Here is a 27,443-nt window from a genome sequence, read left to right as displayed (position 1 = left end):
AAATAGACTGAAAGTGATGGGGTGCAAAATAATACATCCCGTATACAGCAATCACAAGAAAATAGGAATGGCTATTCAATTATCAGGCAAAGTAAACTTTAAAACAAACAAAAAATGCTACTATAGCTAAAGGGTAACATTTTTTTATAATAAAAATAGACAACCTTTCAGGAAGAGAGAACAATTATAAACACACACACACCTAAGAACAAAGCACCAAAATGAAGTAAAAACTGACAGAAATGATAAAAGAAGTAATCATTTTGATGATATGATAATGATTATACCATTAAACAATGATAAAAACAATTCAAAATATTGCTTGGAGACTTCCAATAATGAATGAAACAACTAGACAGAAGATCAACAAGGAAACAGAATACTTGAATAATGCCGAAACCAAATATACACAAAAGTCATCTACAGACCTCTCCACCTGGCAGCAGCAGAATATACATTCTTCTCAAGTGCTCTGGCACATTCTCAAGGATGGAGACTATTTTAAGCCACAAATCACAATAAATTTTAAAGGCCTGAAATAATACAAAGTATTTTCTCTGACCACAATGTAATAAAATTACAGTAACAGAAAAAATCTGAAAAACTCTCAAATGTGTGGAAATTAAACAATATAATTCTAAGTAACCAATGTGTCAAAGAAGAAATCAAAAGAGAAGTTAGACAAAAAAAAACGATATAAATTGAAAAAAAAACCATAACCTATGGAATACAGCTAAAGCAGTACATTGTGGGAAATTATATATACAAAATTATATATATAAGTATAAAATATAATGTGATCTCTAATCAGTAATTGAAACCTTTACCTTATGACACTAGGAAAGAAAGAGAAAACTAACCTTAAATCAAGCAGAGGGAAAGAAATAATAAAAATTAGAGCAGAGATAAATGATATAGAAAATAGAAAAACAATAGAATCAATGAAACAAAAACATAGTTATTTGAAGATATCAACAAAATTTATAAATCTTTAGCTAGAGTGACCAAGAAAAAAAGAGGACTCAAATTAACAAAATTGTCAATAAAAATGGAGGCAGTATTACTGACCTTACAGAAATAAAAAGAATTACGAAGGGATACTATAAAAACCTGTATGCCAATAAATTAGATAGATGAAATAGAAAAATCTCTAAAAGACACACACTACTGAAACTGACTCAAGAAAAACTAGACTGTATGAATAGAGCTATACCAAGCAAAAAGATTAAATTAGTAATCAGAAAAAATAACTATCCAGGAAGAAAAACCCAAGCTCAGATGTTTTCACTCATGAATTCTACCAAACATTTAAAGAAATATTAAAAATTCTTAATGAACTCTTCCAAAGTCAGAAGAGAAAGAAAAAATTCTCAAGTCATACTCAGTATTATCATGAAAGCAAAACCAGATAAAAATGATACCACAAGAAAATAGAACTACAGACCAATATTTCATATGAATATAAATGCAAAAATTCTCAACAACATTCCAGCAAAATGAATCTATCAGTATATTGAAAGCATTATACATCATGACCAAGTGGGATTTTATCCCAGGAACCAAGCTTGGTTCAACACTTGAAAATCAATTAATGCAATATACCGTATCAATAAAACAGAAAATAAAAAACATGATTATCTCAATTAATGCAGAAGAATCACTTGACAAAATCCAACATCCTTTCACAATAAAAAATTAAATATCAACAAACGTGGAATGGAAGGAAACTTCCTCAACCTAATAAAAGGCATCTATGTAAAAACCAATCTAACACCACATTTAATAGTAAAAGACTGGATGATTCCCCCTAATATTACAAAGAAAGCAAGGATATTTGCTCTCACCATTCTTATTCAACACAGTACCAGAAGCCCTAGTGTCCCCAATAAAAAAAGAAAAATAAGAGGCATATGATTGAAAAGAAACAAAACTGTCCCTATGTACATATGACATGACAGTCTCACAAAGAATCTACAAACATTTTTTTTTAATTCTAGATCAAGACACAAATAATAAACCACTTTTTTTTTTTTTACAGTATGTCTCGTTTTGTTGTGCTCCACATTATTGTGCTTAGCAGATATTGCATTTTTACAAAGTGAAGGTTTGTGGCAACCCTATGTTAAGCAAGCCTATCACTGCCATTTTTTTCTGCATTTGCTCACTTTGTGTCTTTGTATCATATTTTGGTATTTTCACAGAATTATAAGTAGAACTTGAATATGTGACTGAATTGCTGCAATCTCATGATAAAACTTGAATAAATGAGGAATTGCTTCTTATGGATGAGCAAATAAATGGGTATTTTTCTTATTTTTTATAAATTGCTTTTCTATGTATTAGCAATAATCCTGTAGAATCCAAAATTTGAAATCTAACATAATTTGCAATTGTGCAAAAAAAAGCCCAAAACATACTTAGGTATACACTTAAGAAAGCATGTATATAGAGATGAAAGAGGGAATTCCCTGGCAGTCCAGCTTCCACTGCAGGGGGCACAGGTTCGATCCCTGGTCAGGGAACTAAGATCTCACATGCCTCATGGCATGGCCAAAAAAAAAGACAGAGAGAGATGGCAAACATCCTCCAAATTTATCTATCGATTGAATGCAATTCCCAACAAAATTCCAGCAGCATACACTGTAGATACGTATAGGTTTATTCTAAAATATATAAGGAAAGGGGTGGGCCCTAAAAAAGAAAAACATTTTGATAAATAGTGGAAGGAATTACTCTACCTGGTACTGAGGGTTTCTACATAGTTACAGTGATCCACACAGTGGCACTGGCAGAGGAACAAACCCCATAGATCAATGGAAGAAATTAGAAAACCCAGAAATAGACCCACACAAATATTCTCAACTTACTGTTGACAAAGATACAAAAACACTTCAAGAAATCATGCTGGAGCAATTGGATATCCTAATGAAAGTTATTAAACCTCACACCGTACACAAAAATTAACTGAAACTGCATCATGTTAAGCAAAACTATCACAAAAGAGGAGAAAATATTTGCCTATGGCTAGGCAAAGAATTCTTAGACTTGACAACAAAAGCATGACTAATAAGCAAATTTAATAAATCAGACTTCATTGAATTGAAAACTCTGGCTCTGTAAAAATACTGGAAACTATAAGACATTAAGAAAAGAAATAGAAAAAGAAACAAATAAATGGAAAGATATTCTGTGCTCATGGATTGGAAGAATTAATATTGTTAAAATGTTAAATACTACACAAAGCAATCTACAGCTCCAATGCAATCACTATCAAAATTCCAATGGCATTTTTCACAGAAATAAAACTATCAGAAATTTATATGGAACCACAAAAGACCACAAATAGCCAAAGCAACCTTGAGAAAAAAAGAACAAAGCTGGAGGCATCATGCTCCCTGATTTCAAGCTATATTACAAAGCTACAGTAATTAACACAATGCGGTATTGGCATACAACCAGACACACAGATCAATGTAACACACAGAGAGCCCAGAAATAAACCCATACATATATGATCAATTAATTTACAACAAAGGAGCCAAAAATATACAATGGGGAATAGACAGTCTCTTCAGTAAATGGTGTTGGGAGAACTGGCCAGCCACATGCAAAAGAATATAACCAAGGTCTTATACCATGCACAAAAATCAACTCAAAATTGATTAAAGACTTGAATGTAAGACCCGAAACCATAAAACTTCTAGCAGAAAACACAGGCAGTAAGCTCGTTGACTTACTGTCTTAGAGATAAATTTTTTAATCCAACACCAAAAGTAAAAGCAACAAAAGCAAAACTTTTGTTCACGGCCCACGTAAATAGCAAAACTCAAAAAACCCCATCAATGACCAAAAAATAAACATTAAAGCCATGAAATACCATTATTAACCTATTACATTAGCAACAATTCAAGATACAGTATACTAAGGGCATTTTAGGTAATGAGGTTCTCATGTACTGTGGCGGGGATACAAACTGTACACTCTTTGCAGGGCAACTGGCAGAATCATCAAAATAACACTGTGAAAACCCTGTAGAAGATATTACCTTACAGAATCACCTCAGCGAAATACTAACAATTTAACATCTATAATACAAGAACACGTGTGTGTGTGTGTGTGTGTGTGTGTGTGTGTGTGTGTTTACACACAGATCAATGAGCGAGGGACTCATACACAGAGACACGCACAGAGGGACTCAGGGAGGAAGAGACTGAAGGACTTATTTCAAGGTTCCACACACTGCTGTTTGAGGCAGGGAAAATCTGACACACATGAAACAATCATCAACTGAGGAATGTGCAAGGAAAATCTGGAATACCATGTGGCATTGGAAACACTAAAGTGGATCCTTAGAGTGAAACAGAATGACTTACATAATTTTTTTTAAGCACAAAAATAGCAGGTCTCCAAAATCAGTTTATTAAATGATGTGTCATCCCGCTGCCACTGTTATAACAGTGGGGCACAGCAGGATATCAAGAGAGATAAAAATACTAACTCTAGAATGAGAATCCCTAGATTCAAATCTGAGTCCCACATTCTAACTGTGTGGCCTTGGGCAGGTCACCTAACCCACTCGGTGCCGCTGTCTCCTCATCTCGACAACACAGAAAATTGCAGCACCTACTGTACGGGTTTGTTGTGAGAATTAAATAAGTTGAATATAAATAAAGCACTTCAAAAAACAGCCTTGCAAAAATAAGCAATATACGTGTTTTGCTGTTATTATTATAATTACACGTAAAAACACAGCATAAATGCTTGGTAAATATTAGCTATCATTTTCATTACTATAAACCAGCATTCATTTTAGGCACTGTTACACTTGTTAGCTTATGTGAATATACCCTTATGAGAGATTTCAAAGTATACTTGTTATAAACTATATAAATTATATGAAATAACACATATCATATATTACAGGAAAAACTATGTAACAAAAATGAAGTGTGACTGATTACAAAGTTTAAACAAATTATTTGCCTAACAAAGTTAATATAATTTCTCATGAAAATTATGCCTTTCTTTGGATATATGGAACACCGTGTTTTAGTGTATAAAAATGATCAGGAAACCATTAATAATTCTGCCATTTGTTCTGCATCCCAGCTGTGAAAACAATGCTGCATGAGCATCCTATTGCTTTCAATGGTATATTAACTTCTTAAGCCACAGACCTTGTGGCTTAAAATAACACAAATGTATTAGCTCACAGTTGTGGACATCAGACGTCCAAAGTGAGTCTTGCAAGGCTGGAATCAAGGTACATTCGCTCTGGAAGTGCCAGGCTCCAGAGACCTGCCACCTCCTTGGCTTGTAGACCCTACCCCACCCTCTCCTTTCACTGCCACGTCTCCTTTTTCTGCCTTTGGCTATCCTGCCTTCCTCTTTAAGGACCCCCTGTGACTGCACTGGGCCCACGCTAGTAATTCAGGAGAGTCTCCCCGTCTCAAGATCTTAATTACACCTGCAAAACCTGCTACTGTAGGGTAACATATTCAGAAGCTCTGGAGGTGAGACACGACAGCCTTGAGGACCCTGACTCTCTCTCCATGCGTGGGTCCCAGCAGTGAGATGGAACTTTCACTCAGGCTCTTCTCCTGGCCACTCCACGACCAACTCACCTCTCCAGTCTCAGACCTCAACAGATCAAGCTACTTTTGGAAAGGGGTTTTAATACAGTAGCAATTTATGCTCCTGTTCACGGGGATGGCAGTGCACCATCAAGAGGATACTCGGAATTTAAAAGCAGTACAGAGTACAATATAATGCTCATTCTCTGAAAACACGATTTCCATACCACCCTGTTTTTATGCACTGTCTTAAATGGATCTGTACATGTCAACATTCCCCTGAAGAAAAAAGATCTTCCCTTACCACTAACCCCTTACAAAGCACTTCACAAAATACAGGCAGGCAGAAACTTTTAATTAAGAGAGATTAAACATAACAAAATCCCTTTAAAACGAACCTGTTAAAATATGTAAATATTTGAAAACATTAAGAAATGTTAAAATACAACCAAAATCCCTTCTTACCATATATAACATATTTCAGTTGGAGATTTTTAACGACTTCTTCCACAGTAGGTTTATACTCCAGAAAACACGTGTAAACCCCACTCATGCTCTCCTCGAAGTTCTGGAATACAAGGCTTCCTGTGGAGGTCACTTGTGCGGTGCTGTTTCCTAATAGAGGAATAAGATACAGTGATCAGTAGCTTAAATTACATGAGACTGAGATAAAATAACAAAATATTTTCTTAACAGAGAAAAACCATCCAAATTTACCTACAGAATCATTGAAGGAGTCGGGGACATAGTCATTGTGTCTGGTGGTTCTTGACAGTGGGTGCCAAGATGAACTTCTTAGTGTCAGAATTTCACTAACCAGAGTTCATCAAGTGTGTGGCTGCCTAAGTGGTAAGAGACTAACAATCACACACACATGATGTGCTCCTGATCTGCTTGTCGCACTGAAATGGCACGATCAGTACTCATATACATATAATATAGTATATACTTATACATACTATCAAGTAATTATATTTGTATATATTCATATAAATACTTTATTGATGAGTTATTCTCTCATTAAGCATAAAAAATATATATGAAACGGATAAAACAGTGCGGCCAGAACAAAGGCTAATTCAATATAATCACAAACACCTAGGGATTTGTTGTCATTACACAAGGTACTTGGCAAAATTTGGATTACAACGTTGAGGGTTGCAGAAGAAAGAAAACAGGAGACTGGATCACTTGACACCCGAAGTCACACAATCAGAACTGCAGTGCTGGGAGTCAGAACTTGGACATAAGGTCACTTGTCACTTCAGCATCACTTAAGTACCACACTGGGAGAGAGCCATGTTGTGTAATGGGAAAGAAGTCTGATTTAGAGGGTTAGGAATTGGCTTTGAGGTGTGCCTTTCTTTCTCATAAACTGTGTAACTGGGGATAATCACTTAATCTTTCTTAAGTCTAGCTCCTTCATTTGCACAACAAAGAATCATAATATATGATAATATATCTCAGAATTGTTTTTGAATAATAAATACAAGAAATGTTAAAGTACTTGAAAAAGCTATAAATCATTAAGCAATTAAAAATGGTTACTCTCAAAGTTCATAACCACGGGTTTGCATTAGAAAAAATTATTAGATATTAAAACTCATTCAATAATTTAATAAACTATTCATTAGAATTGAAAATATTATCTTAATAAATACTCATCTTTTTCTATTTTAAGAAAATAATTTATTGCCTATAACTGTCAAGTTGAAATTTATTTTGAAGAAATTTATTGCTTCAAAATAAGACAAAAGATGAATGTTCTTAGTGAAGAAATTTTCATTATTAATTTTTTCACTAACAATTTGTTGAGTTGCTAGCACATGAAAAGCCCTGTTTCAGATACTGAAGGAGAAATGAATAGATGGATATACCCACCCTCAAGGGATTTACACAGAGCATTATGCCTTGAGAACTCCCATTTCTATATCCTGGATAAAGCTGAAAAATGTGATATAAATTTAGAATACACTTCTATTGTACTGCCTATTTCTTCATGAATATCTTTTGATGAAAGAGTACATATTTATCATAACATGTTGTCTCTTTTTTAGAACAGATTAAGGTTTTCAAGTGTTTGCTATATATATATTTCAGCGGACACAAACAGATACATCATAGTAATATGATAAAAGGTGCCCATAAATCGTAAAGAAATTTTAGAATATCATGTCAGCAATGAAGCTATGCATTCCCTGGCAAAAATTTGAAATAAAATTTCCCAAACCAGAAGCATTAATAAGTGTATTAGTATATATTTGAATGCCTACTACTATGTTAAATATTATGACAGCCAGAAAATCTAGTATCATACAATTTGTAAGAAAACACTCTCTGGCTACCTTCTTATTTTAAAAAATTTAAAAGTAGCATACTTTGAAAAGATACCCAGATGATTTCATAACCAAGAGAAGAACCCACTTAACAAATACCACTTAACAAACAGACTTTTACAAAACTAAGTTTAAATGGGAATTTCAGGATGCCAAGGCATATCACTATAAGATATCACTATAAGAACTCATACAACAGCAGACAGTCAATAAATAATTAAACTGAAGTCAGAACTTCTTTCTCTAAAACTCAGCTTGATCATCTAAAAATTCAGAGTTGGATTAGATTTCTAGAGGCACATGCCTTAGAGCTCTAAAATTATATGGCAAAATTTAAGCACCATTTCATTACAACTTATTTTTAAAAACAGGTTTATACCTTTGGTTTCTGCTCAGATATGGAGAGTGACTATAAGAGCAACAATATCATACAACAATAAGGAAAAAGAGACAAACTGTCAACCGACAAATTTTCTTGAACCCATCAAACAAATGAGGCAGGTAGGGCAACCAGTAACCCTGAGAACCAGGAATGAACAGGGCCTGCCGGTAGAACCTAGACCTAAGCATTTGCTTCAATGGTCTAAGAACATCTGGCTAAAAGTTTTCAATAAATTTCTAAAAGCCAAGTGCTGTCCAGTGTGAGCATGTGAAGCCTCCGAGGACCACAGGTGGGGGCAGGGGGAGTGCAGAGGCAGCTGCACCCTCTTACAGGCTTTACCTTAATGAAAACCTTTGGGTGTTCAAAGGAAGATCAGGGGAACCCTGAGCAAGATTCCCACAGGGTACTGGCTAGAGGAGGGGGCCAGCAGCCCTGCCAAAACTCCACCCTTGCCCATCTCCCCTACCTCCTGGTGACGAGCAATGCTTTAACCTACAAGGGAGAAGAAACAAAAATGGTCACTTGCCTAGTGGTAACTGTGGAAACATGTTCCCACTAGGGAAGGAAACAGGAAGAAAAAAAACTCATTCTTGAGGAAGTCAGCAAGAAGTACTAGGCCGACACTAAAGCCGGCAGACAGGCTGAAGCACTTCTAAAGGCCACACCCACAAGGTCCAGTGACACCACACCTGCCAAAGACTAATGCTGAATCTGAACACTAGAGACTGCCCCTCTCTCCCAACTGCCCATCACTAATAAGAGTCCAGCAAAAATGCAGTGAAATCAAGCTAAGAGAGCTGCAAGAAAGATTCTCTCTAGAGAAAGCAAAAAAGGAGAAACGAAAGCCAAAGATGAGACAATGGAGAAAAATAAGTTTTCAGTAACCACAGAAATAACCAATATGAAAGCCAGACAATTCCTGACTAGTTTAACACAAACTCCCAATATTAAAGCCTTAATAATATTTTTAAAAATGTTCATCTTAAATATAAAAATAATTATCTCAATATTTACTATCTTATTCAAGATGTTCTTAAAAAATTAAGAAGCATACAGAAGGGTAAGGAATGGCACATTTCCAAAATGCCAAGCAATGACACAGATGTCAGGAGTATCAGGCAGTTAGTTTAAAATAACTATGAATAACGTATTAAATAATTTAATGGAAAATGTAGAAAGCATGCAAGATCAGATAGGTGATTTCAGCAGAGTCTGAAACCATAAGAAATAATCAAATGGAAATGTTAGAACTAAAACCAAACCAAAAAAACAAAAACTATAAAAAAAGAACACAGTAACACAGATGAAGTCTTCCTTCAATGAGCTCATAAAGAGGCTTGACACAGCTAAGAAAAGAATCAATGATTTGAAGATAGATCAAAAGAAATTCACCCAAAGAGAGAAAGCAACAACAATAACATAAGCAAAACAACACCAAGAAGAATGAATCCAAGAGCTATGGAACAATTTCAAACAGTGTTACATAAGGGTGATAGAAATCTCAGAAGGAGCAGAGAGACAGGATGAAGCAGAAGAAATATTGGAAGATATAATGGCCAACAATTTTCAAAAATTAATGATAAACCAAAACTACAGATCCAATACGCTTATAGAACACCAAGCAGAATAATACAAATAACCAAAAAAAATGCATTTAGTATTCAAATCACTGAAAGTGAAAGGGAAAGAAAAAATCTTGAAATTAATCAGAAAAATATGGCACACTGCCTACAGAGGGATAAGGACTATTTTATAGCAGCCTTCTCACGAGAAACTATGCAAGCAAAAAGAATACAGAATGCCATCTTTGGAATGTTGAAAGAAAAAAACTGCCAATCCAGAATTCTACAACCAGCAAAAGAAAAAGATAAGCAAACTTTACCCAAAGCAAACAGAAAGGAAATAATAAAGTCAGAAATCAATGAAACTGAAAACAGAAAAATACTAAAGAAAAATAACTCAAAAGCTGGTTCCTTGAAATAATTGATAAAATTGTTAACCATGTAGCCAGAGAGACCAAAATGAAAGAGAAAAGACATCCAATCCAATACCAGGAGTGAACAAGAGCATATCATAGAGATTCTGGATATATCAAAAAGATAACAAGAAAATATCACAAACTATGCACATAAATTCGACAAGTTGAAAAAAATCTAAGTTGGACAAATTCCTTGAAAGACACAAACTACAAAAAGTCACAAAATGGTGAGAAGGGAAAATCCTAGTCCTACCTCATTTAGATTATCATCTGTGAACTCTGAAGCCAGACTTCAAAGGCACCTGACTTCAGGAAAGTACCTTGTTCTCTCAATGCCTGTTTTCCACATATAAAAGGGAGAAAATGACTGTACTTACTGCAAAGAGCTGTTGTGAAACTTAAATGATTAGTATATGTAAATTGCTTAGAACAGAATCTGCTACATGATAAAAGTATACGTGTTGATTATTTTTATAAAATTCAAAATAAAAACACTAAAGTAAAAATATGCTTGCAGAATATATCCATACATGTATATCTATATTTATATATATTTAAATATGTGCATTTACTACGTGTATGAATACACACATACATAGATATATGTATGTATTTGTGTGTGTGTATTCATACACACAGTAAATGCATGAAAAAAGCTAAGGAATAATATTGTAAAAGTTCAGGATAATGTTTACCTAAGAGGGGTTGGGGACAGAAGAATGGGATTTTTCAATGTTAGAAGGTTCAACACTCATGATAATGGTATATCATGGCTTCTATAGCAAGCTCAAGAATGTCTGTTTTATTACGCTTCATAACTTACAATCTGTTATACAGATTTGTATTTATCAGATGCTTCATAATAAAAATATTAAGGTAGAGTAAGATATAATCTATGATCTCATTTTTAAAAAAACATAATAAGGATGCAGTTACAGGGTAAAGCTCAATGTGTGTGTGTGTGTGTGCGCGCGCACGCGCGCATGCTTATATAGGTTTGTGTGAACATTTTAAAAAGTGGGAAAGTCCACACACCAAAAAGAGCTAATTCATCAGAATGGTATTAGGGTTGAAGAAAGAGGTACAGGGTTTGCTGCAATAAATGCTTTACCTTTGTAAACCAAAAATATTGGAAGACAGATAGACAGAACAGGGCGGCAGTGGGGGTGAGAGGAAGAGAGCCTAGGAAGTCTAAGACTTGGCCTCCACACTGTACAACCATCTAAACAACCTGGATGCTTCTCTCCAAAGGGAGGTGCAAGTACGTAACTACGTGTTTCTTTGGTTCACCTGTAGGGGAACCATCTTTGGAATATCCATAAAAAGATAACAAAAGTACAGTGTAGTTTAACCTAGAGTCCAAAAAGCTTCTCTGTTTTCCAAGCTTTAATAAAATTAGACATTTTCCACGTCTCTCTGCAATTACAGTGATAGTACTGAGCTTTAAAGCTGGCACACAGCAAACTATGATGTGACACTGCACTGAAAACACAACTGTAATCATGATGTCAGAATACCAGGATTTTCTGAGAATAGTCCTTACAAATACAAAACCATTGCATCTATATGATTTTATCCTTACCTGGAAACAGTTACGTTTTTGAACATCTGTTTTCCATTATGAAAGTAATATAAAATGTCACTTCTAGTTGAAGGATTCAAAATTCACTTACATATTATACTTTGCAATACAAGCTGCAAGACCTGGCCTGGCATCTCAGAGAAGAGCACGTTTCACATCTCAATTTTCAAATCAAAGGAGTAACAAATTACAACACAACAAATCAATACTTAAATGCTTCTATTTTTGAACTCACGGAGTTTTAATAACAAATGTAAAATATATTTAATATACATGCTTGCATTATATTATTTGCTATTAGAAAGCAATAAAAATAAAGGTTGATTTTATTTTCAATATTGGATACCTTTACTCCTGGCCCCCTTCGCTGATTTATCTTAACTGCCTAGCCTCTCAGGACCTCTGTCCCTGACCTCTGCTGACCCCCTCCTACACTCTCTAGTACTGCAGCCAGGCAGAGGTCACGCTGCTCTGTGTACCTCCTGCAAAGCTGGGCACAATGGCAGCCACCAGGTAGTCACTCACCTAGAGCCGAGTAATTCATTTTGGAGACATACCACCTAACCTAAAGAGTGAAGTAACTCTTTAAACCTTGAGCTATTTTAGAATCAACATAAATATTATAGCAATGTACAACTTAGATTGTTCAACTATATAAAACATGAATTAAAACATATTAAAAAATAAATATGTCTTATGAATGTTTCTTGAGCAAGTCTTTGTATGAATATACTGCTTTCCTCCATCCAGGTCTATAAAATAAACCTGTAGGTTTTCATCCACAAGCACTATCTCAAAACACCAATAAGGGAAAAAAAAAGGAGAAGAAGGAAGGAAAGAAGGAACAGAAGGGAGGAAGGTAGGGAGGGAAGGAAAAGAGAGAGAAAGAAAACAGGGTGAATAAAGCAATAAAGAAAAACTTCCACAGAAGGTATGCAAAAGGTACTTCCTTGAACAGATATTTAGGATGAAAATTCATTATCTGAATTTTCAGCAAGGCTGAAAACAAAAACAGCTAAGCGATATTTTTTAAACTATACTGCAAAAACAAATCAGCTTTTAGCAAATGAAATATCAGAATACAGGTAAGATGGGCATTTCAAAATAACAAAATAAGTTGAATGGAGAAAATGTTGATCAAATCAATCATACCAATAGTAAACTCTATGTGGAAAAACGTACCTTCATGAGAATAAGACCTTGTTTTCTCAAAAATCTGAAAACTGTAAGGCTACTATTCAGATGTATCTCAAGTCCATCTTCTCCTCTGGATGAGTACCCGAGTACTACAATTCCTCTTTTGTAAGCACAGCATCAGTAACATATTATTACACAGCTACTGCCAAACCATGCAGTATATTTAAGAGCTTTTTCATACTAAAATACTGAATGTTAAATTTAGTCAGTTTTTTCAAAATGGATATTAATATTTAGGTTAAATTCAAATATAATCCATACTGTCTGGTCAGGATTTTAATCAGAGTGAAATACAAGATAAAAAATGTAAAATCGTAACTACTAATAAAGTCTCAAGTTGTCCCTATGTGGGGCTGTATAAAACAAACAAAACCAGAGTTTTAAACCTAGAGCTCAAAGTGCTCATTTGTATTTTTAACAAAAACCAGAATCCTATTTGCTTCTTCATACATACTTTGCTAACAAAAGTCTAACTGAGGTAACCAAAATGATTTTATGAATTTTACAATAAAAAAGGAAAATTTTTTGAAATATGGATGCTTAGAGAATTCTCCAGTTTAATCATCCAGTGTGTCTCTATCTCAAATTAAGATCTGGAAAAAAATGGTCATGCCATCTACATTGTAAGACTCTAACTCCAAAAAGAAATCGCAAGAAAAAGAAGTGAGCTAATACATAAATGTATATGAGATACAAATATTATTTTTGTTCTGAGTACATTTCATACATATAATTTTTAATTATAACTACTGAAACAGAAGCCCACCTGAAATGATTTTTCCTTTCGGCCCATGCCACTGGAACGATGGGTCTATGAGTTCAGAATTCCGCAGTCGTTGGGTTACACATAACATGTGTGGACTCTTTTGATGGAGCATAACATAGACTTTCACTGAAAATAAATATTAAAATGTTCCAGTAATATTTTATGTTCGTTCATGATCTATAATGGTTTACATTTTTGTAGTCTGGGTTACATGTTTTCAGAAGTTTTCTTTGGATTATTGCTATTGCTTGGTAAGAACTAAATTTAATTGCATTCCATATAACTAACTTTCAAAAACATACACTTATTTTATTTGCATGTGCAAGTGTATCTTAATCTCAGCATTATGCATTGGTCTTTTTATTCAGAGTTCATATATCAACTTACTTTGTTGTCATAAAATTATTTTAATTACAAAGTATTAAGATAATTCTATATCTATACTTCATCTGTTTTGCAAAGACACCAAACCTGAAAGAAACTGACAAGATAAATTTGTTTAGATTAGGGAACAATACATTACTCACAATGATGTAACACAGTGTATGAATTTTAAAATTGTAATGTGATTTAAAAATTGACAAATATGTGCTTTGATTGACTTTAATTATTAAGCATTTTTCCCACTTTGCTTTAAAATTTAGAGCACTGCTCATTAAACAAGCAAAAATAGTATCCTCTAGGAGATACAAAAGGAACACGGTAAAGATTCAATTGTTTCGCATTTACTCATAAGAAAGCTTTTAGAAAAGCTTCTAGAAACTCCTCAGTAATCCCATGGCAACACTTCACTAATCAACCATATACTAAGACTTTCGTGTTCCAGTAAAATAAAAATTGTTTCTATGAGAATCAAAATTCTCCTTAACTTTAAAGAAACTGTCTCTAAACTTTAACCATACAACATCATGCTTATTGAATGTAGCTTTTAGATAGCTACCCTTACTTAGGTTAAGAAAGTTCCCCTCAATTCTTGGTAATTTGATTTCCTGGGACACTTGCACCTATATTCATAAATGTAACTGTATATAATTTTCTTACATTATCCTTTGTCTTTTTCCAACTTCAGTACAAATTTGTTATTTAGTGTTCAGCACTATTAAGCTAGGCATCTACGATTATAATAGCCACAGAAAATGAATTAGGCAGATTTCCTTCTATAAATTTTCTCTGAAAGACTACGTAAAGTGTTTTTGTCCTTGGAAACTATATAGCCTGGTATTTATTTTTTGGCAAGGGAGGAAGAAGCAAAACAAATTTCTGATTAACAATCTGGAGAATTTAATTATTAGTTTACAAGTAATAATCAAGTCTGTTTTAGAAACTTATATTTTGGTAGAGTTATTCACTGTAAGTTTATTATATAAAATTATTCAGAATATTAAGTTCTGATTTTTAAATCTCACCATATCTTAATTTATTCATAATATTTTTTTACTTTCATTATTCTCTTGTGAAACAATTACCAAAACTCTGTCTACTAATTGCTCCAAAGACAGCTTTTGGTTCCATTCAATCTATTATTCTTCTCTTGTCTCTTTCATTAATTTCTCCTCATTTTATTTCCTACTCACCTCAGTTTAAATGTTTCTTCTTTTTTCTACTTTTAATAAATGCTTATTGTATTAATGTGTCATTCCTCAGCACGACTTACTGGCCCTTTTATAAGGACATCAGTCATACTGGATTTGGGTCTACCCTAATGACCTCATTTTAATTTGATTACTTCTATAAAGATGCTGTCTCCAAATAAGTTCACTTTCTGGGGAACTGAGGATTAGGACTCAAACATATGATTTTAGGGAGAAGGATGATTCAGTCCATCACACTGAGATTCAGTTGTTTTTCTTAACTGAAATGTTAATTCATTTTAAGGATAAATTTAAGCACATCCAATAAAAAGCGAAGTTAGTTATAGATGACTGTTTTATAATTTAGGTTTGAAAGCTGTAGTTCTAAAACAAAAGCTGTGATAAAAGTTGTGGTATCAGTGAAAATGGCAGAGTAAACAACTCCAAAAATCATCCCCTTCATCAAGGTAATAAGAAAATGGCACATATTGTTAGAATCAACATTTTCAGAACTCTGGAAATTAATCAGACTTACAGCACCCAGGAAAAATGTACTCAGGAAAAACAAACGAATCTCGGTGTCATGGCCTGAATTATGCTTCTCCCTAAAGTCATATGTTTAAGTCCTAATTCCCAGTTCCCCAGAAAGTGAACTTAATTGGAGATAGAGTTTTTATAGAAGTAACCAAGTTAAAATGAGGTCATCAGGGTAGGACCAAATCCAGTATGACTGGTGTCTTTATAAACAGGGGAAATTTGGACACACAGACAAACACAGAGGAAAACAATGTGAAGAGATATAGGGAGAAGATGGCCATCTCCAAGCCAAGGAAAGAGAACTGGAACAGGTCCTTGTCCTGCTGCCCTCAGAAGGACCCACCCAAGCCTCCATGATTGGACTTCTGTCCTCCAAAACTGTAAGACAACACATTTCTGTTGTTTAACCTGCCAGGTCTGTGGTAATTTTTTATGGTAGCCCTAGCAAATACACCTGGTAAAAACAGTGAGCTTGTAGCACTTTAAGCTGCTCTATTCCCATTACAACCAGCAGCCTGGTAGCCACTAGAGGGGCAGATGGGATTAGATGGACTTCAGTGCCTCCTTCCCAGAGAATTGTCATTATTTCACCTTTCTGGCAGTGTCCTGGAAGACACTATGCACAAAGCTATCTTTACATGACCTAACTTGGAGCACATCCACTGTAAAAAGCCTTTTCCCCAAGAGTCTTTGTCAAAAACAACTAGAGCTTGCCACTTAACTTTGTAAATGCCTGAAGCAGTGGGAGTAAACATCAGCTTAACCAAAAGCTTAAGAGGAAAAGCTGGGTAATGACATGTCAATGGGAGCTTTGAAAACTTCTGACACGTTCCTAGGAAAATAGAAGGGCATGTGCATGCACAAAGTAGGCCATGTGGCCAAGACTGGGCATGCTCAGTAAAGAATGAGAGGCCTTAAAGTTCTCACCTCTGGCTGAAATTGAGCCTCTGTACAGCAGAAAGTGAAGGATATGGTGGAGTTGTCAACCGCCTGGCTAAACGTTTAAGGTAAGCCATGACAAGCTCATAAGGATTCTCAGAAAATATTAGGAGACTAACTGGTTCAGGTGTTTAATGAAATCTCTGTTGAACCATTAGCCTAACTAAGCTAACTAAGCAAAGACTTCAGTGGCCACACATGACAAAGAATACAGAATTTAAAGAGAATTAGTTCAGAAAAGTAAAATGCTAAACAAATGCTATAGGAATACCTCAATATACTGTACTTCATTTTACTGTACCTCACAGATTTTGCATTTTTACCATCAATGGTTTGTAGCAATCCTGAGTTTCAGATGATGGTTAGCATTTTTTAGCAATAAAGTATTTTTTAATTAAGGTACATACATTGGTTTTTAACCCAATGCTATTGCACACTTAATAGACTGCAGTACAATGTAAACGTAACTTTTATAGGCACTGGGAAACCAAAAAAATGCATGTGCCTTACTTTATTGTGATACTCGCTTTATTGTGATGGCCTGTAACTGAACCTGCAGTATCTCTGAGTATGCCTGTACAACAAAAAGCAACTACATAAATACCTAGAAAGGGGAAGAATCTGATTTCCAGAGTACTACATAATATTCCCTACAAAGTCCAGTTTTCAACCAAAAATATGAGTCATGCAAAAAAACCAAGAAAGTATAGTCAGAGGCAGCAAAAATGCCACCAATAGAAACTGTCCCTGAGGGAAGCCAAATTTTGGAGTTAATGGACAAAGACTTTAAATCAGTTATTTAAAATATGATCAAAGAACATCATGCCTAAAGTACTAAAAAAGTATGAAAATCATGTCTCTCCAAATAGAAACTATCAATAAAGGGATAGAAAGTATTTAAAAAGATCCAAAGAGAAATTCTGGATTAAAAAGTACAATAACAAATGAAAATTCACAGTAAAGAATCAATAACAGATCTCGACAGACAGAAGAAAGAATCAGCAAACTTTACGTTACATCAATGTGGGATTTATCCAATCTGAGAAAAAGAAAAATAGAAAGATAAGTGAAGATAAATCAACAGTACTCAGAGACCTTTGGGAAACCATCAGGCATGCCAGTATATGCATAAAAGTTCCACAGAAGAGTGGAGAGAAAGAGCCAGAAAGAATATTTGAAGAAATAATAGCAAAAACTTCCCAAAATTGATGAAAAACATGAATCCACATATCAGACAAGCCCAATGAACTCAAACTAGGAAACATTCAAAGAGATCCACACCTTAGACACATCATAATCAACTGTGAAAACCCAGAAACACTCTTGAAAGCAGCAAGACAGAAGCAACTCATTACATAATATGGTCCTCAATAAAATTAGCTTACTTCTCATCAGAAACCATAATGAAATAGAAAGTTTGAATAGACCTAAAACAAGTAAAGTGATTGAAATATTTAAAAAACTTCCGGGCTTCCCTGGTGGTGCAGTGGTTTAGAGTCCGCCTGCCGATGCAGGGGACATGGGTTCGTGCTCCGGTCCAGGAAGATCCCACGTGCCACGGAGTGGCTGGGCCCGTGAGCCATGGCCACTGAGCCTGCACGTCTGGAGCCTGTGCTCCGCAACGGGAGAGGCCACAACAGTGAGAGGCCCGCATACCGCAAAAAACAAAAAAAAACAAAAAAAACTTCCCACAAGGAAAAGCCCAGCACCGTTGAATTCACTTGTGAATACTACAAAACAAGCAGAATTAACAATACCTCACAAACTTCCAAAAAAATAGAAGAGGAGAGAACACACTCCAACTTATTTTATGAAGCTACTATTGCCGTAAAACCAAAATCAGACAAAGACAACACGAGAAATCTACAGACCACTTTTCCTTATGAATATGTACATGTAATCTTCAAAATACTAGCAACCAAATCGAGCAATGTGAAAAAGGATTATACATCATAATCAACTCAGATTCATTGCAGAAATGCAAGGCTAATTCAAAATACAAAAAATCAATCAATGTAATACCTTATCATATCAATAGAATAATGGACAAAAACCACTGATCCTCTCAATATACGCAGAAAAATCATTTGACAAAATCCAATACCCTTTCACAATAAAAGCACTCAACAAACTAGGAACAGAAGGAACTCTCTTAATCTGATAAAGGGCATCTACAAAAATTCACAGCTAACATAATACTTAATAGCGAAAACTGAAATCTTTCCCAGACCCCCAAGGTCAGGAACAAAACAAAGATATCTGTTAACATCAATATTGAACTGGAGGTTCTACCTGGAGCAACTAGCAAGGAAAAATAGGCAGATTGTAAAAGAAGAAATAAAACTACCTCCATTTGCAGATGACATGATAGTATATACAGGAAATTTTAAGGAATAACTCCCCCTCCCCCCTATTTAAAAAATTAGAGCTATAAATGATTCGGCAAGATAACAGAATACAATATCCATTTGCAAATCTCAATTGTATTTCTATACAATAACAATGAGCAATCTAAACACTAAATTGATAAAAACATTCTATTTACAGTAGCATCAAAAAGAATAAAATATTTAGGGATACATTTAACAAAAGTAGTACAAGACTCATACACTGAAAACTGTAAAACATCATTGAAGGAAAATAAAGAACACCTAAATAAACGAAGAGACACTCCATGTTTATGAATTGGAAGACTGTAGAGCATTAAGGTGGTAATACTCCCAAAATTGATCAACAGATACAATGCAATCCCTATAAAAATCCCAATGGGCTTTTATTCCAAAAATTGCCAAAGCTGATTCTAGAGTAACACGAAATTTCAAAGGACCCAGAATAGCCAAAACAATCTTGAAAAAGAAAATTTGAGGTACTCACACTTGATAGTTTCAAAACTTATTATAAAGCAACAGCAATCAAGACAGTGTGGCACTAGTGTAAGGAAAGACATATATATCAAAGGAATAGAATTTGGAGTCCATAAAAAAAACTCATACATCTATGGCAAACTGCTCTTCAACAAGAGCACCAAGACATTCGATAGAGAAGGAAAAGTTTCTTAAACAAATGATGCTGGAACAAGTGGATATCCACATGCAAAAGAATGAATTTAGATCCCTACTGCATACTATATGCAAAAATTCAAAATGGATCAAAGATCTAAATAAAAGCACTAAAACTATGAAATTCTTTTAAGAAAACGTAGGAGTAACACTTTGTGGCTGCTGATTAAGCAATCACTTCTGATACATGACTCCTAAAGCACCAGTACAAAAGAAAAAATAGAAATCAGACTTTATCAAAGTTTAAAATGTGTGCTTTAAAGAACACTATCAAGAAATCAAAACACAATCCATAGAATAGAAGAAAATATTTGCAAATCCAACATCTGATAAGGATCTAGTATCCAGAACATATTAAAAAAAAAACTCTTCCATCTCAGTAATATAAAAGACAGCCAAATTAAAAATTGGGTAAAGTATTTGAACAGGCTGTAAAGAAGACATCCAAATGGTCAATAAACACATGAAAAGAGGTTCCACATCACTAGTCATTAGGGAAATGCAAATAAAAAGCACAATGAGAATCCACTTCACATACACTAGGATGGCTAAAATTTTAAAAGATGGACAATAATAAATGTTAATACAGATGTTGGGAAATTTGAATCCTCATAAGTTTCTGGTGTCAATTGTTCAGGTTCCTTGAAAAATTGTTTGGCAGTTCCTCAAAATGTTAAACATAGAGTTACCATATATCCCAGCAATTCTACTCCTAGGTATACTGAAAACATATGTTCACACAGAAACTTGTCCAGAAATGTTCATAACAGCACTATTCAAAATAGCTGAAAAGTGGAAACTTCCTAAATATCCATCAGTTGATGGATACACAATTGTAATATATCCATTCAATGGAATATTATTCAGCCATAAAAATAAATTATACATTCTGTAACATAAATGAACCTTGAAAACATCATACAAAGTGAAAGAAGCCACACACAAAACACCACATAGTATATGATTCCACTTATATGAAATGTCCAGAATGGACAAATTCATGGAGACAGAAAGTAGATTACTGGTTTCCAAGGGCTGGAGTATGATTGCTTAATGGGTACAGTGTTTCTTTTTAGAGTGATGAAAATGTTATGGAATTACATAGTGCTGATGGTTTCAGAACCTGGTCAATATACTAAAAACTACTCGATTGTATACTTTACAGGAGGAATTTTAAAGCATGTGAATTTACCTCAAAAATATATATCCACAAAAAAAGTTGTAGATGCTATGCTTCATGTTACTACTGCAAAATCTTATTAACCCAAAATCTTTATGATATACAGATCCCATTTTTAAAAAGTTTTAGCATAAGAACAGCATATGGGGACTTCCCTGGTGGCGTAGTGGTTGGGAGTCCGCCTGCCAATGCAGGGGACATGGGTTCAATCCCTGGCCCAGGAAGATACCACATGCCACGGAGCAACTAAGCCTGTGCACCACAACTACTGAGCCTCCGCTCTAGAGCCCACAAGCCACAACTACTGAGCCCGCATGCCACAACTACTGAAGCCCACACGCCTAGAGCCCGTGCTCCACAAGGGAAGCCACCACAATGAGAAGCCCATGCACCACAACAAAGAGTAGCCCCTTCTCGCCCCAACTAGAGAAAGCCCATGTGCAGCAACGAAGACCCAATGAAACCAAAAATTAATTAATTAATTAATGTTTTTAAAAAGTGTTTTTTTAAAAAAGAAGTGCATACATTTAATATTATGTTTAATTATTATACAATAACAAGCAAAAACACTGTAGACAACTTTAATTAGATAGCTCTTAGAATTAATTATTTTAGGCATACTTAAGAAGTTACAGCAAACAGAATTAAACTATATGAATCTAACTCTGTGGAAACAACTTTAATCCATTTCCATAGAGGAAAAGGGCCATAGGAAACTAGGATAACTGGGGAACACTAGCCTTTTGCAAAAGATTGATAAAATTTAAACAAATGCCAATTACTTTCTTACAATTACTGAAAATCTATTTATTAATACCTGGAAAATTTGGTGATCCCACTATTTTCATTGACTCTTGGGTCAAGTGAATACCTCTGGGTAATTGAGCCAAATATCCAACTATCAAAAACAAAAAGAACAGAATTAATCAACAATCTTGCTCATTACAAATTTCAAGACATTCGAATAGGATAGTATCGCAGTATATTTGATGTTTGTTGGAGGGGAGCCATAAATCAATATCCTCTGATATCTGGTATCTCTGTTCCAGCTCTACTCCCTTCATACGCTCCAATGAAATTAACATGCCCACCGCTTTCCCTATTATGTCTCACCTTCAGTTTTTTTCTACATCCACTTAGAATACTCTCAATAAGTCCAAATCCCCACCCTTCAAGATCCAAATCACAAGTCCCTCCTCCCTCAAACCTTCTGTTTGTCCTCATTTCTTACCTCTTTAGTACATCATCAGCAACACTCACTCTACATTGTATTACAGTTCTTCATGCACAGACATAATTTTCTTTATTTGACTATAAGCTCAACAGTAGGATCAGTGTTTACGTCAACGTATCGAGAATCGATATCTTTTGACTGCCTTCATCCAATTCCCCTCAATCCCGCCTCTGGTAACCACAAATCTGATCTCTTTTTCCATGAGTTTGTTTTTGAAATAAAATTGTCCCACACCACTTTGTTAGTTCCTGTTATACAACATAGTGCTTTGATGTTTCTATACATTTTGAAATGATCACCACCGTTAGTCTAGTTATGATAAGTCATCATACAAAGACATTACATTGCTATTGACTATATTCCCTACACTGTACATTTCATACTTGTGACTCATTTATTTTGCAACTGGAAATTTGTACCGCTTAATCTCCCTCATCTACTTCTTCCCTCCCCTTTGGCACACACCTGCTTGTCCTCTATCTATAACTCTGTTTATGTTTTGATAAGTTTGTTCATTTGTTTTTTTAGATTCCACATATAAGTGAAATCATGCGGCATTTGTCCTTCTCTTATTTCACTTAGCATAATACCCTCTAGGTCCATCCATGTTGTCACAAATGGCAAGATTTCATTATTTTTTTATGGCTGAGTAAGAGTCCACTGTATGTACCTATTATCTTCGTTATCCATTCATCTACTGATGGGCACTTAGGTTGCTCCCATATCTTTGCTACTGTAAATAATGCTACAATGAACACAGGGATGTATATATCTTTTCTAATTAGTGTTTTTGTTTTCTTCAGATAAATCCTAGGAGTGATATTGTTGGATCATATGGTAACTCTATTTTTAATTTTTTGAGGACCCTCCATGCGGTTCTCCATGGTGGCTGCATCAATTTACTTTCCCACCAACAGTGCAGGAGGGTTCCCTTTTCTCCACAGCCTCTCCAGCACTGGTTATTTGTTGCCTTTTTGATAATAGCTATTCTAACAGGTGTGAGAATGGTATCTCATTGTGGTTCAGACTTGCATTTCCCTGATGATTAGTGATGTTGAGCATCTTTTTCACGTGCCTATTGGCCATCTGTATGTCTTCCCTTGGAAAAAGGTCTATTCAGATCCTCTGCCCATTTTTTAACTAGACTGTTGTTTTTTGATGTTGAGTTGTATGAGTTGTTTGCATACTTTGGATATTAACCCTTAAAGGATATATTCTTTGCAAATATCTTCTCCCATTCAGTAGGTGGCAGTCAAAACGTACAAATTTCTAGTTATAAGAGAAGTACATACTTGGCATGTAATAAACCATATGATACTATAAATTATTATGATAAACATATGATTAATATAATTAACACTGCTGTATGTCACACTTGAACTGTTAAGAATTAATCCTAAGGGTTCTCAACACAGGAAAAAAAAACTTTTTTCTATTTCTTTAATTTTGTACCCATATAAGATGATGGACATTCCCTCAACTTACTGTGATAATCACTTCATGATGTATGTAAGTCAAATCCTTATGTTGTACACCTTAAAATTATACAGTGCTGTATGTCACTTAGACTTCAATAAAACTGGAAGAAAAAAAGTATGTTCCTTAAGCCTGGAGGACACAGGGATGGGAAGCAGAAGAGGAAGTTAGGGCCAGACTGGGAAGGTCTTTGTAAGCCATGCTTTGACTCTGCAAAAACCAGCAAGCAAATAGAAGATTTAATCAAGAAAAAAATAAACCGTCAAGCACTATACCTTGCCCATAGCAAATATTAAATAATAACTGTTAAATATGATATATTCTGATGTTCAGTCCTCGTTGAACAAGTAAATGTTGATGGACACAGGAGTGTGCACAGACAAGTGGGAGGAGCAGCGAAAAAATGCAATAAAGCTGAGATCCAAATCCTCTTTGCTGTTAACAGAGAGGAGGCACAGGACAAAGCAGAGTATGGTATTCAAAGTCAGATGACCTGGATTTAAATCCCAACTTCCACCAACTAGTCTTAGGACAGTCACTTAAAACTCCACGAGCTTCAGTTTTCTCATCCACAAAATGAGACTAAATTCCAGATTCAGAGTTTCTGTAGGAACTGAATGGACTATTGTATAAATTATAAAACGCTACATACATGTTGCTTCGCTATTCATACCTTACATATTAAGATACTGCGTTCTTAGTCTACTTCTTATATCCTCAGGCCGGATCTTGTTCTTGGATCAAAAGACAACACACACACACACAGAGTCGTACCTAGCATAAGATCATGGGCCGTGGCCACAAGAAGCACCCTTCTCCTACGGGGTAATTAACGGCTATTGGCTAGTATCTACTTAAACTAGAATGACCTTTGGACTTTGGCATATTTTGTAATGTCTCTTCACTCCATTTTTTCCATTCTCCTCCTATCCCCTGTCTACCTCCGCTGCCCTTCCTCATTTATATTCTTGGAGGGCTTCTTTTTTCATTGCCCCTTTTCTGCACAAATTGTATTTGAAACAAACCTCTTTTGTGCTTTCTATGATTCAATTCTGGGAGATACTTTATTTCTAAGAAGTCTAAAACTTGAACGCAAAATAACGCAGCCAAAACCGTCCTAGTTAAATGACGACCGTTTAATTAAGCACTCCCTTCGGTATCTTAACTCTATTTTGAAAACATGAGAAAGTATTTCGGATCTCTGACTCAAAAGGAGGAAACAAACGGCGGCAGCCGAATATCAAAACTTTAAGTTCCCAGTCTTTCCTGTACTTTATAGCTAAAACCGATAGATGGAGCTCCAGGACCACGGGAAATGAAAAAGCGGCGGGATGTCTATTTCATTTCGAAATACACTGAAATCCTGAGCCCCGTACGTCGTGGAACGCTGGCAAAGGACCCGGGGGCTGATAAAGGGCTTGTTAACAGCCAATTTAATCTCAAGCCTTGAGCTGTGGGTGTTTGAATGACCTCGCCAGTCTATACGACATCAATGTGCCCAGCCTTCCTATTAAATTCAAGAGCGGGACCAGTGACACAGGCTTTCCCGTCAGCGGACGCACGTGACACACAAAAACCTCCGGGAGCCGCGGTCCGGAGCCGCCCTCCGCCGCCTCACCTGACGGGGGTGCCCGCAGCACCAGCGCGGAGAACACCAGGACCACCGCGGCCCGGGAGAGCGGGGAGCCCGCGGCCCGGGACCGCCGCCAGCCCCGCCGCGCCCGGCCGGGGGCCGAGGCCTCCATCCACCCGCCGCCGCCGCCGCCGCCGCCGCCGCCGCCGGCCGACACTCAGCGCAGAAGGTCGTTAGGCAGCTCGCGCCCACCCGCCCGCCAGCGGACCGGAAGAGGGGCCGGAAAAGGGGCCACCACTTCCGGCAGGGCGGGGGCGGGTCTGGACGGGTCATGGAGGCCGGGGTGGGGGTGGGGCGCGAAGTCGCCCGCCTTCAGGACCCCGCCGTCGCTCAGGCAACCCGGAAAGCATAGGCGACCTGTGGAAAGTTGTGGAGCCGCAGAAGAGTCGCGGGCCAAGGGACGGGCTAGCCGAGTCAGAGCGTTGAGGCTGACTCTGGATCACAGGGCGAGGGTCACGGGAGTGAGGGCTGGTGCAGCCCGAGAGGGCTGCTTGCCTCTTCTGACGTTGGCTGCTGACTACCTACGGATTGATGGGAAGCAACTGGGCGATGGATGCAAGGCCCAGCCACCGGGAATGGAAGTGGGCCCTGAGCCCCAGGAAGAGGCTGGGGGGGAAGAACAAGGCAAAAGCCTTAGATGGAATGGACCGCGTGCAGCGCTCAGCCCGAAAGATGGTCTTTTATCACCTGAGTTCAGGAAGATGCATAAAACCACCCGTCCGCCTACGTGGGCGTTTATAGCCAGAACGTGTTAGAATCCTCTGCGTTTCTGCGGCGGGAAGGATTCACTTCACGTGAAGGGAGCTACGATACAAGTAAATCTTACCCAGTTGGTACAAGTACATAGGAGAATGAAGTTTAAGCAACAGAAGACACAATGTCCAATGACCCTGTGTAATCAGAAGAAATGAGTGGTCCAGGGTGGTCTGAAAGCCATCGCTAGGTGTCCTCCACTCCAGAGGAGGGTTTTCGAACTGACAGCCTGAGCACCCACCTGAGTCCACTTTGTTCGGTGGCGTATCTCGAACATCGATGCCTTCAGATGTATCTTGTTTGTGCCACAGAGAGCATCGCCCCTTGCTGTCTTTCAGCTGGCCTGCTTTACCAACTGTGTCTTCACAGCTACAATCGTGTCTGTTTCGCCACCATGTTAACCTCAACTCCTGGGATAGTTCCTGGTATAAAGTAAGCATTCAAATAACCATAATTTTTTTTTTTTTTTAAAGAAAAGAACGGAAAACATCTAGCAGAAAGGAAGGAGAGTTCATTTTGGACCAGGACCAGGATGAAGACATTTCTTAAGGATTACGTAAATATCCAAAGAAGTCCTTCGTTCTTATTAACAAAGGAAATTGAAATTTGTGCTTAGTTCTTGGGTTTACTGGCTATCTTTATGCATGTGCTAATTGGTAAAATGTATCCAGTACAGTTAATTCTACTCAGTAGATTTACTTCTTTAGAAATCCTTTCTAATCTGTATAAAGTCCTGAATTGAATTCAGCCTGTTCAGGCATGTCTTAGTAAAGAGACCTGCATGATTTAGATCCAGCCAGCATTTTGGTCAAGGTCTTGCACTTCCTTTGAGCACACCTAGTAAACAAATTTTACTGAATAGTGCCCAATAAATCACTGTATTTGTCTGGATATATATTCTGCTAAACTTCCTTTAAATTTTTATAAACAAGTCAACCTGCACAGCATGGTTTTTACCAAATGAATTTTGGACTGTGGACTTACAGAGAATAAAGGGCAGAGAGGACCGTTCAGACCATGCTAAATCTTGAAATCTCTGTTTTCTGTAATTCAGCAGCCCCTCCTGCCGTGGTCTGCTGTGTAAATTCCTAATATTCAACCTGAGAATAGGAAGTAATATTAGAGATCTTAGTTAATGTCTGGTGTGATTCTAAAGATGGAAAGCTGATTGCTGAAAATCAAAAAGAACGTGGGTCTGTCATTCGTATTTGCACTTTTTACTCCAGTAGGGATGGTGTTAGCTTTTG

The 27,443-nt window shown here is 36.4% G+C and overlaps 2 protein-coding genes across 2 annotated transcripts in view; one reads left to right on the top strand and one right to left on the bottom strand.

The window, feature by feature from the left end:
- ZPBP (zona pellucida binding protein) overlaps positions 1-25,555 on the bottom strand; it is a 97,496-nt gene extending 71,941 nt beyond the window's left edge. Inside the window, exons 1-4 of the mRNA XM_059074706.2 lie at positions 25,429-25,555; positions 21,918-21,998; positions 13,815-13,940; positions 6,039-6,188 (exon numbers count right to left, since the gene is read on the bottom strand). Coding sequence (XP_058930689.1) covers positions 6,039-6,188; positions 13,815-13,940; positions 21,918-21,998; positions 25,429-25,555 — 484 coding nt within the window. The remainder of the gene's footprint in view (positions 1-6,038; positions 6,189-13,814; positions 13,941-21,917; positions 21,999-25,428) is intronic.
- A 1,173-nt stretch (positions 25,556-26,728) lies between these two features.
- The window catches only part of SPMIP7 (sperm microtubule inner protein 7), a 30,581-nt gene continuing 29,866 nt past the window's right edge, over positions 26,729-27,443 (top strand). Inside the window, exon 1 of the mRNA XM_059073993.1 lies at positions 26,729-26,752. Coding sequence (XP_058929976.1) covers positions 26,729-26,752 — 24 coding nt within the window. The remainder of the gene's footprint in view (positions 26,753-27,443) is intronic.

The sequence above is a fragment of the Kogia breviceps genome, chromosome 9 (genome assembly GCF_026419965.1).
Source record: "Kogia breviceps isolate mKogBre1 chromosome 9, mKogBre1 haplotype 1, whole genome shotgun sequence".
Taxonomy (NCBI): domain Eukaryota; kingdom Metazoa; phylum Chordata; class Mammalia; order Artiodactyla; family Physeteridae; genus Kogia; species Kogia breviceps.
The sequence above is the reverse complement of the archived record's forward strand: the minus strand, read 5'-3'. Positions and strand labels throughout refer to the sequence as shown.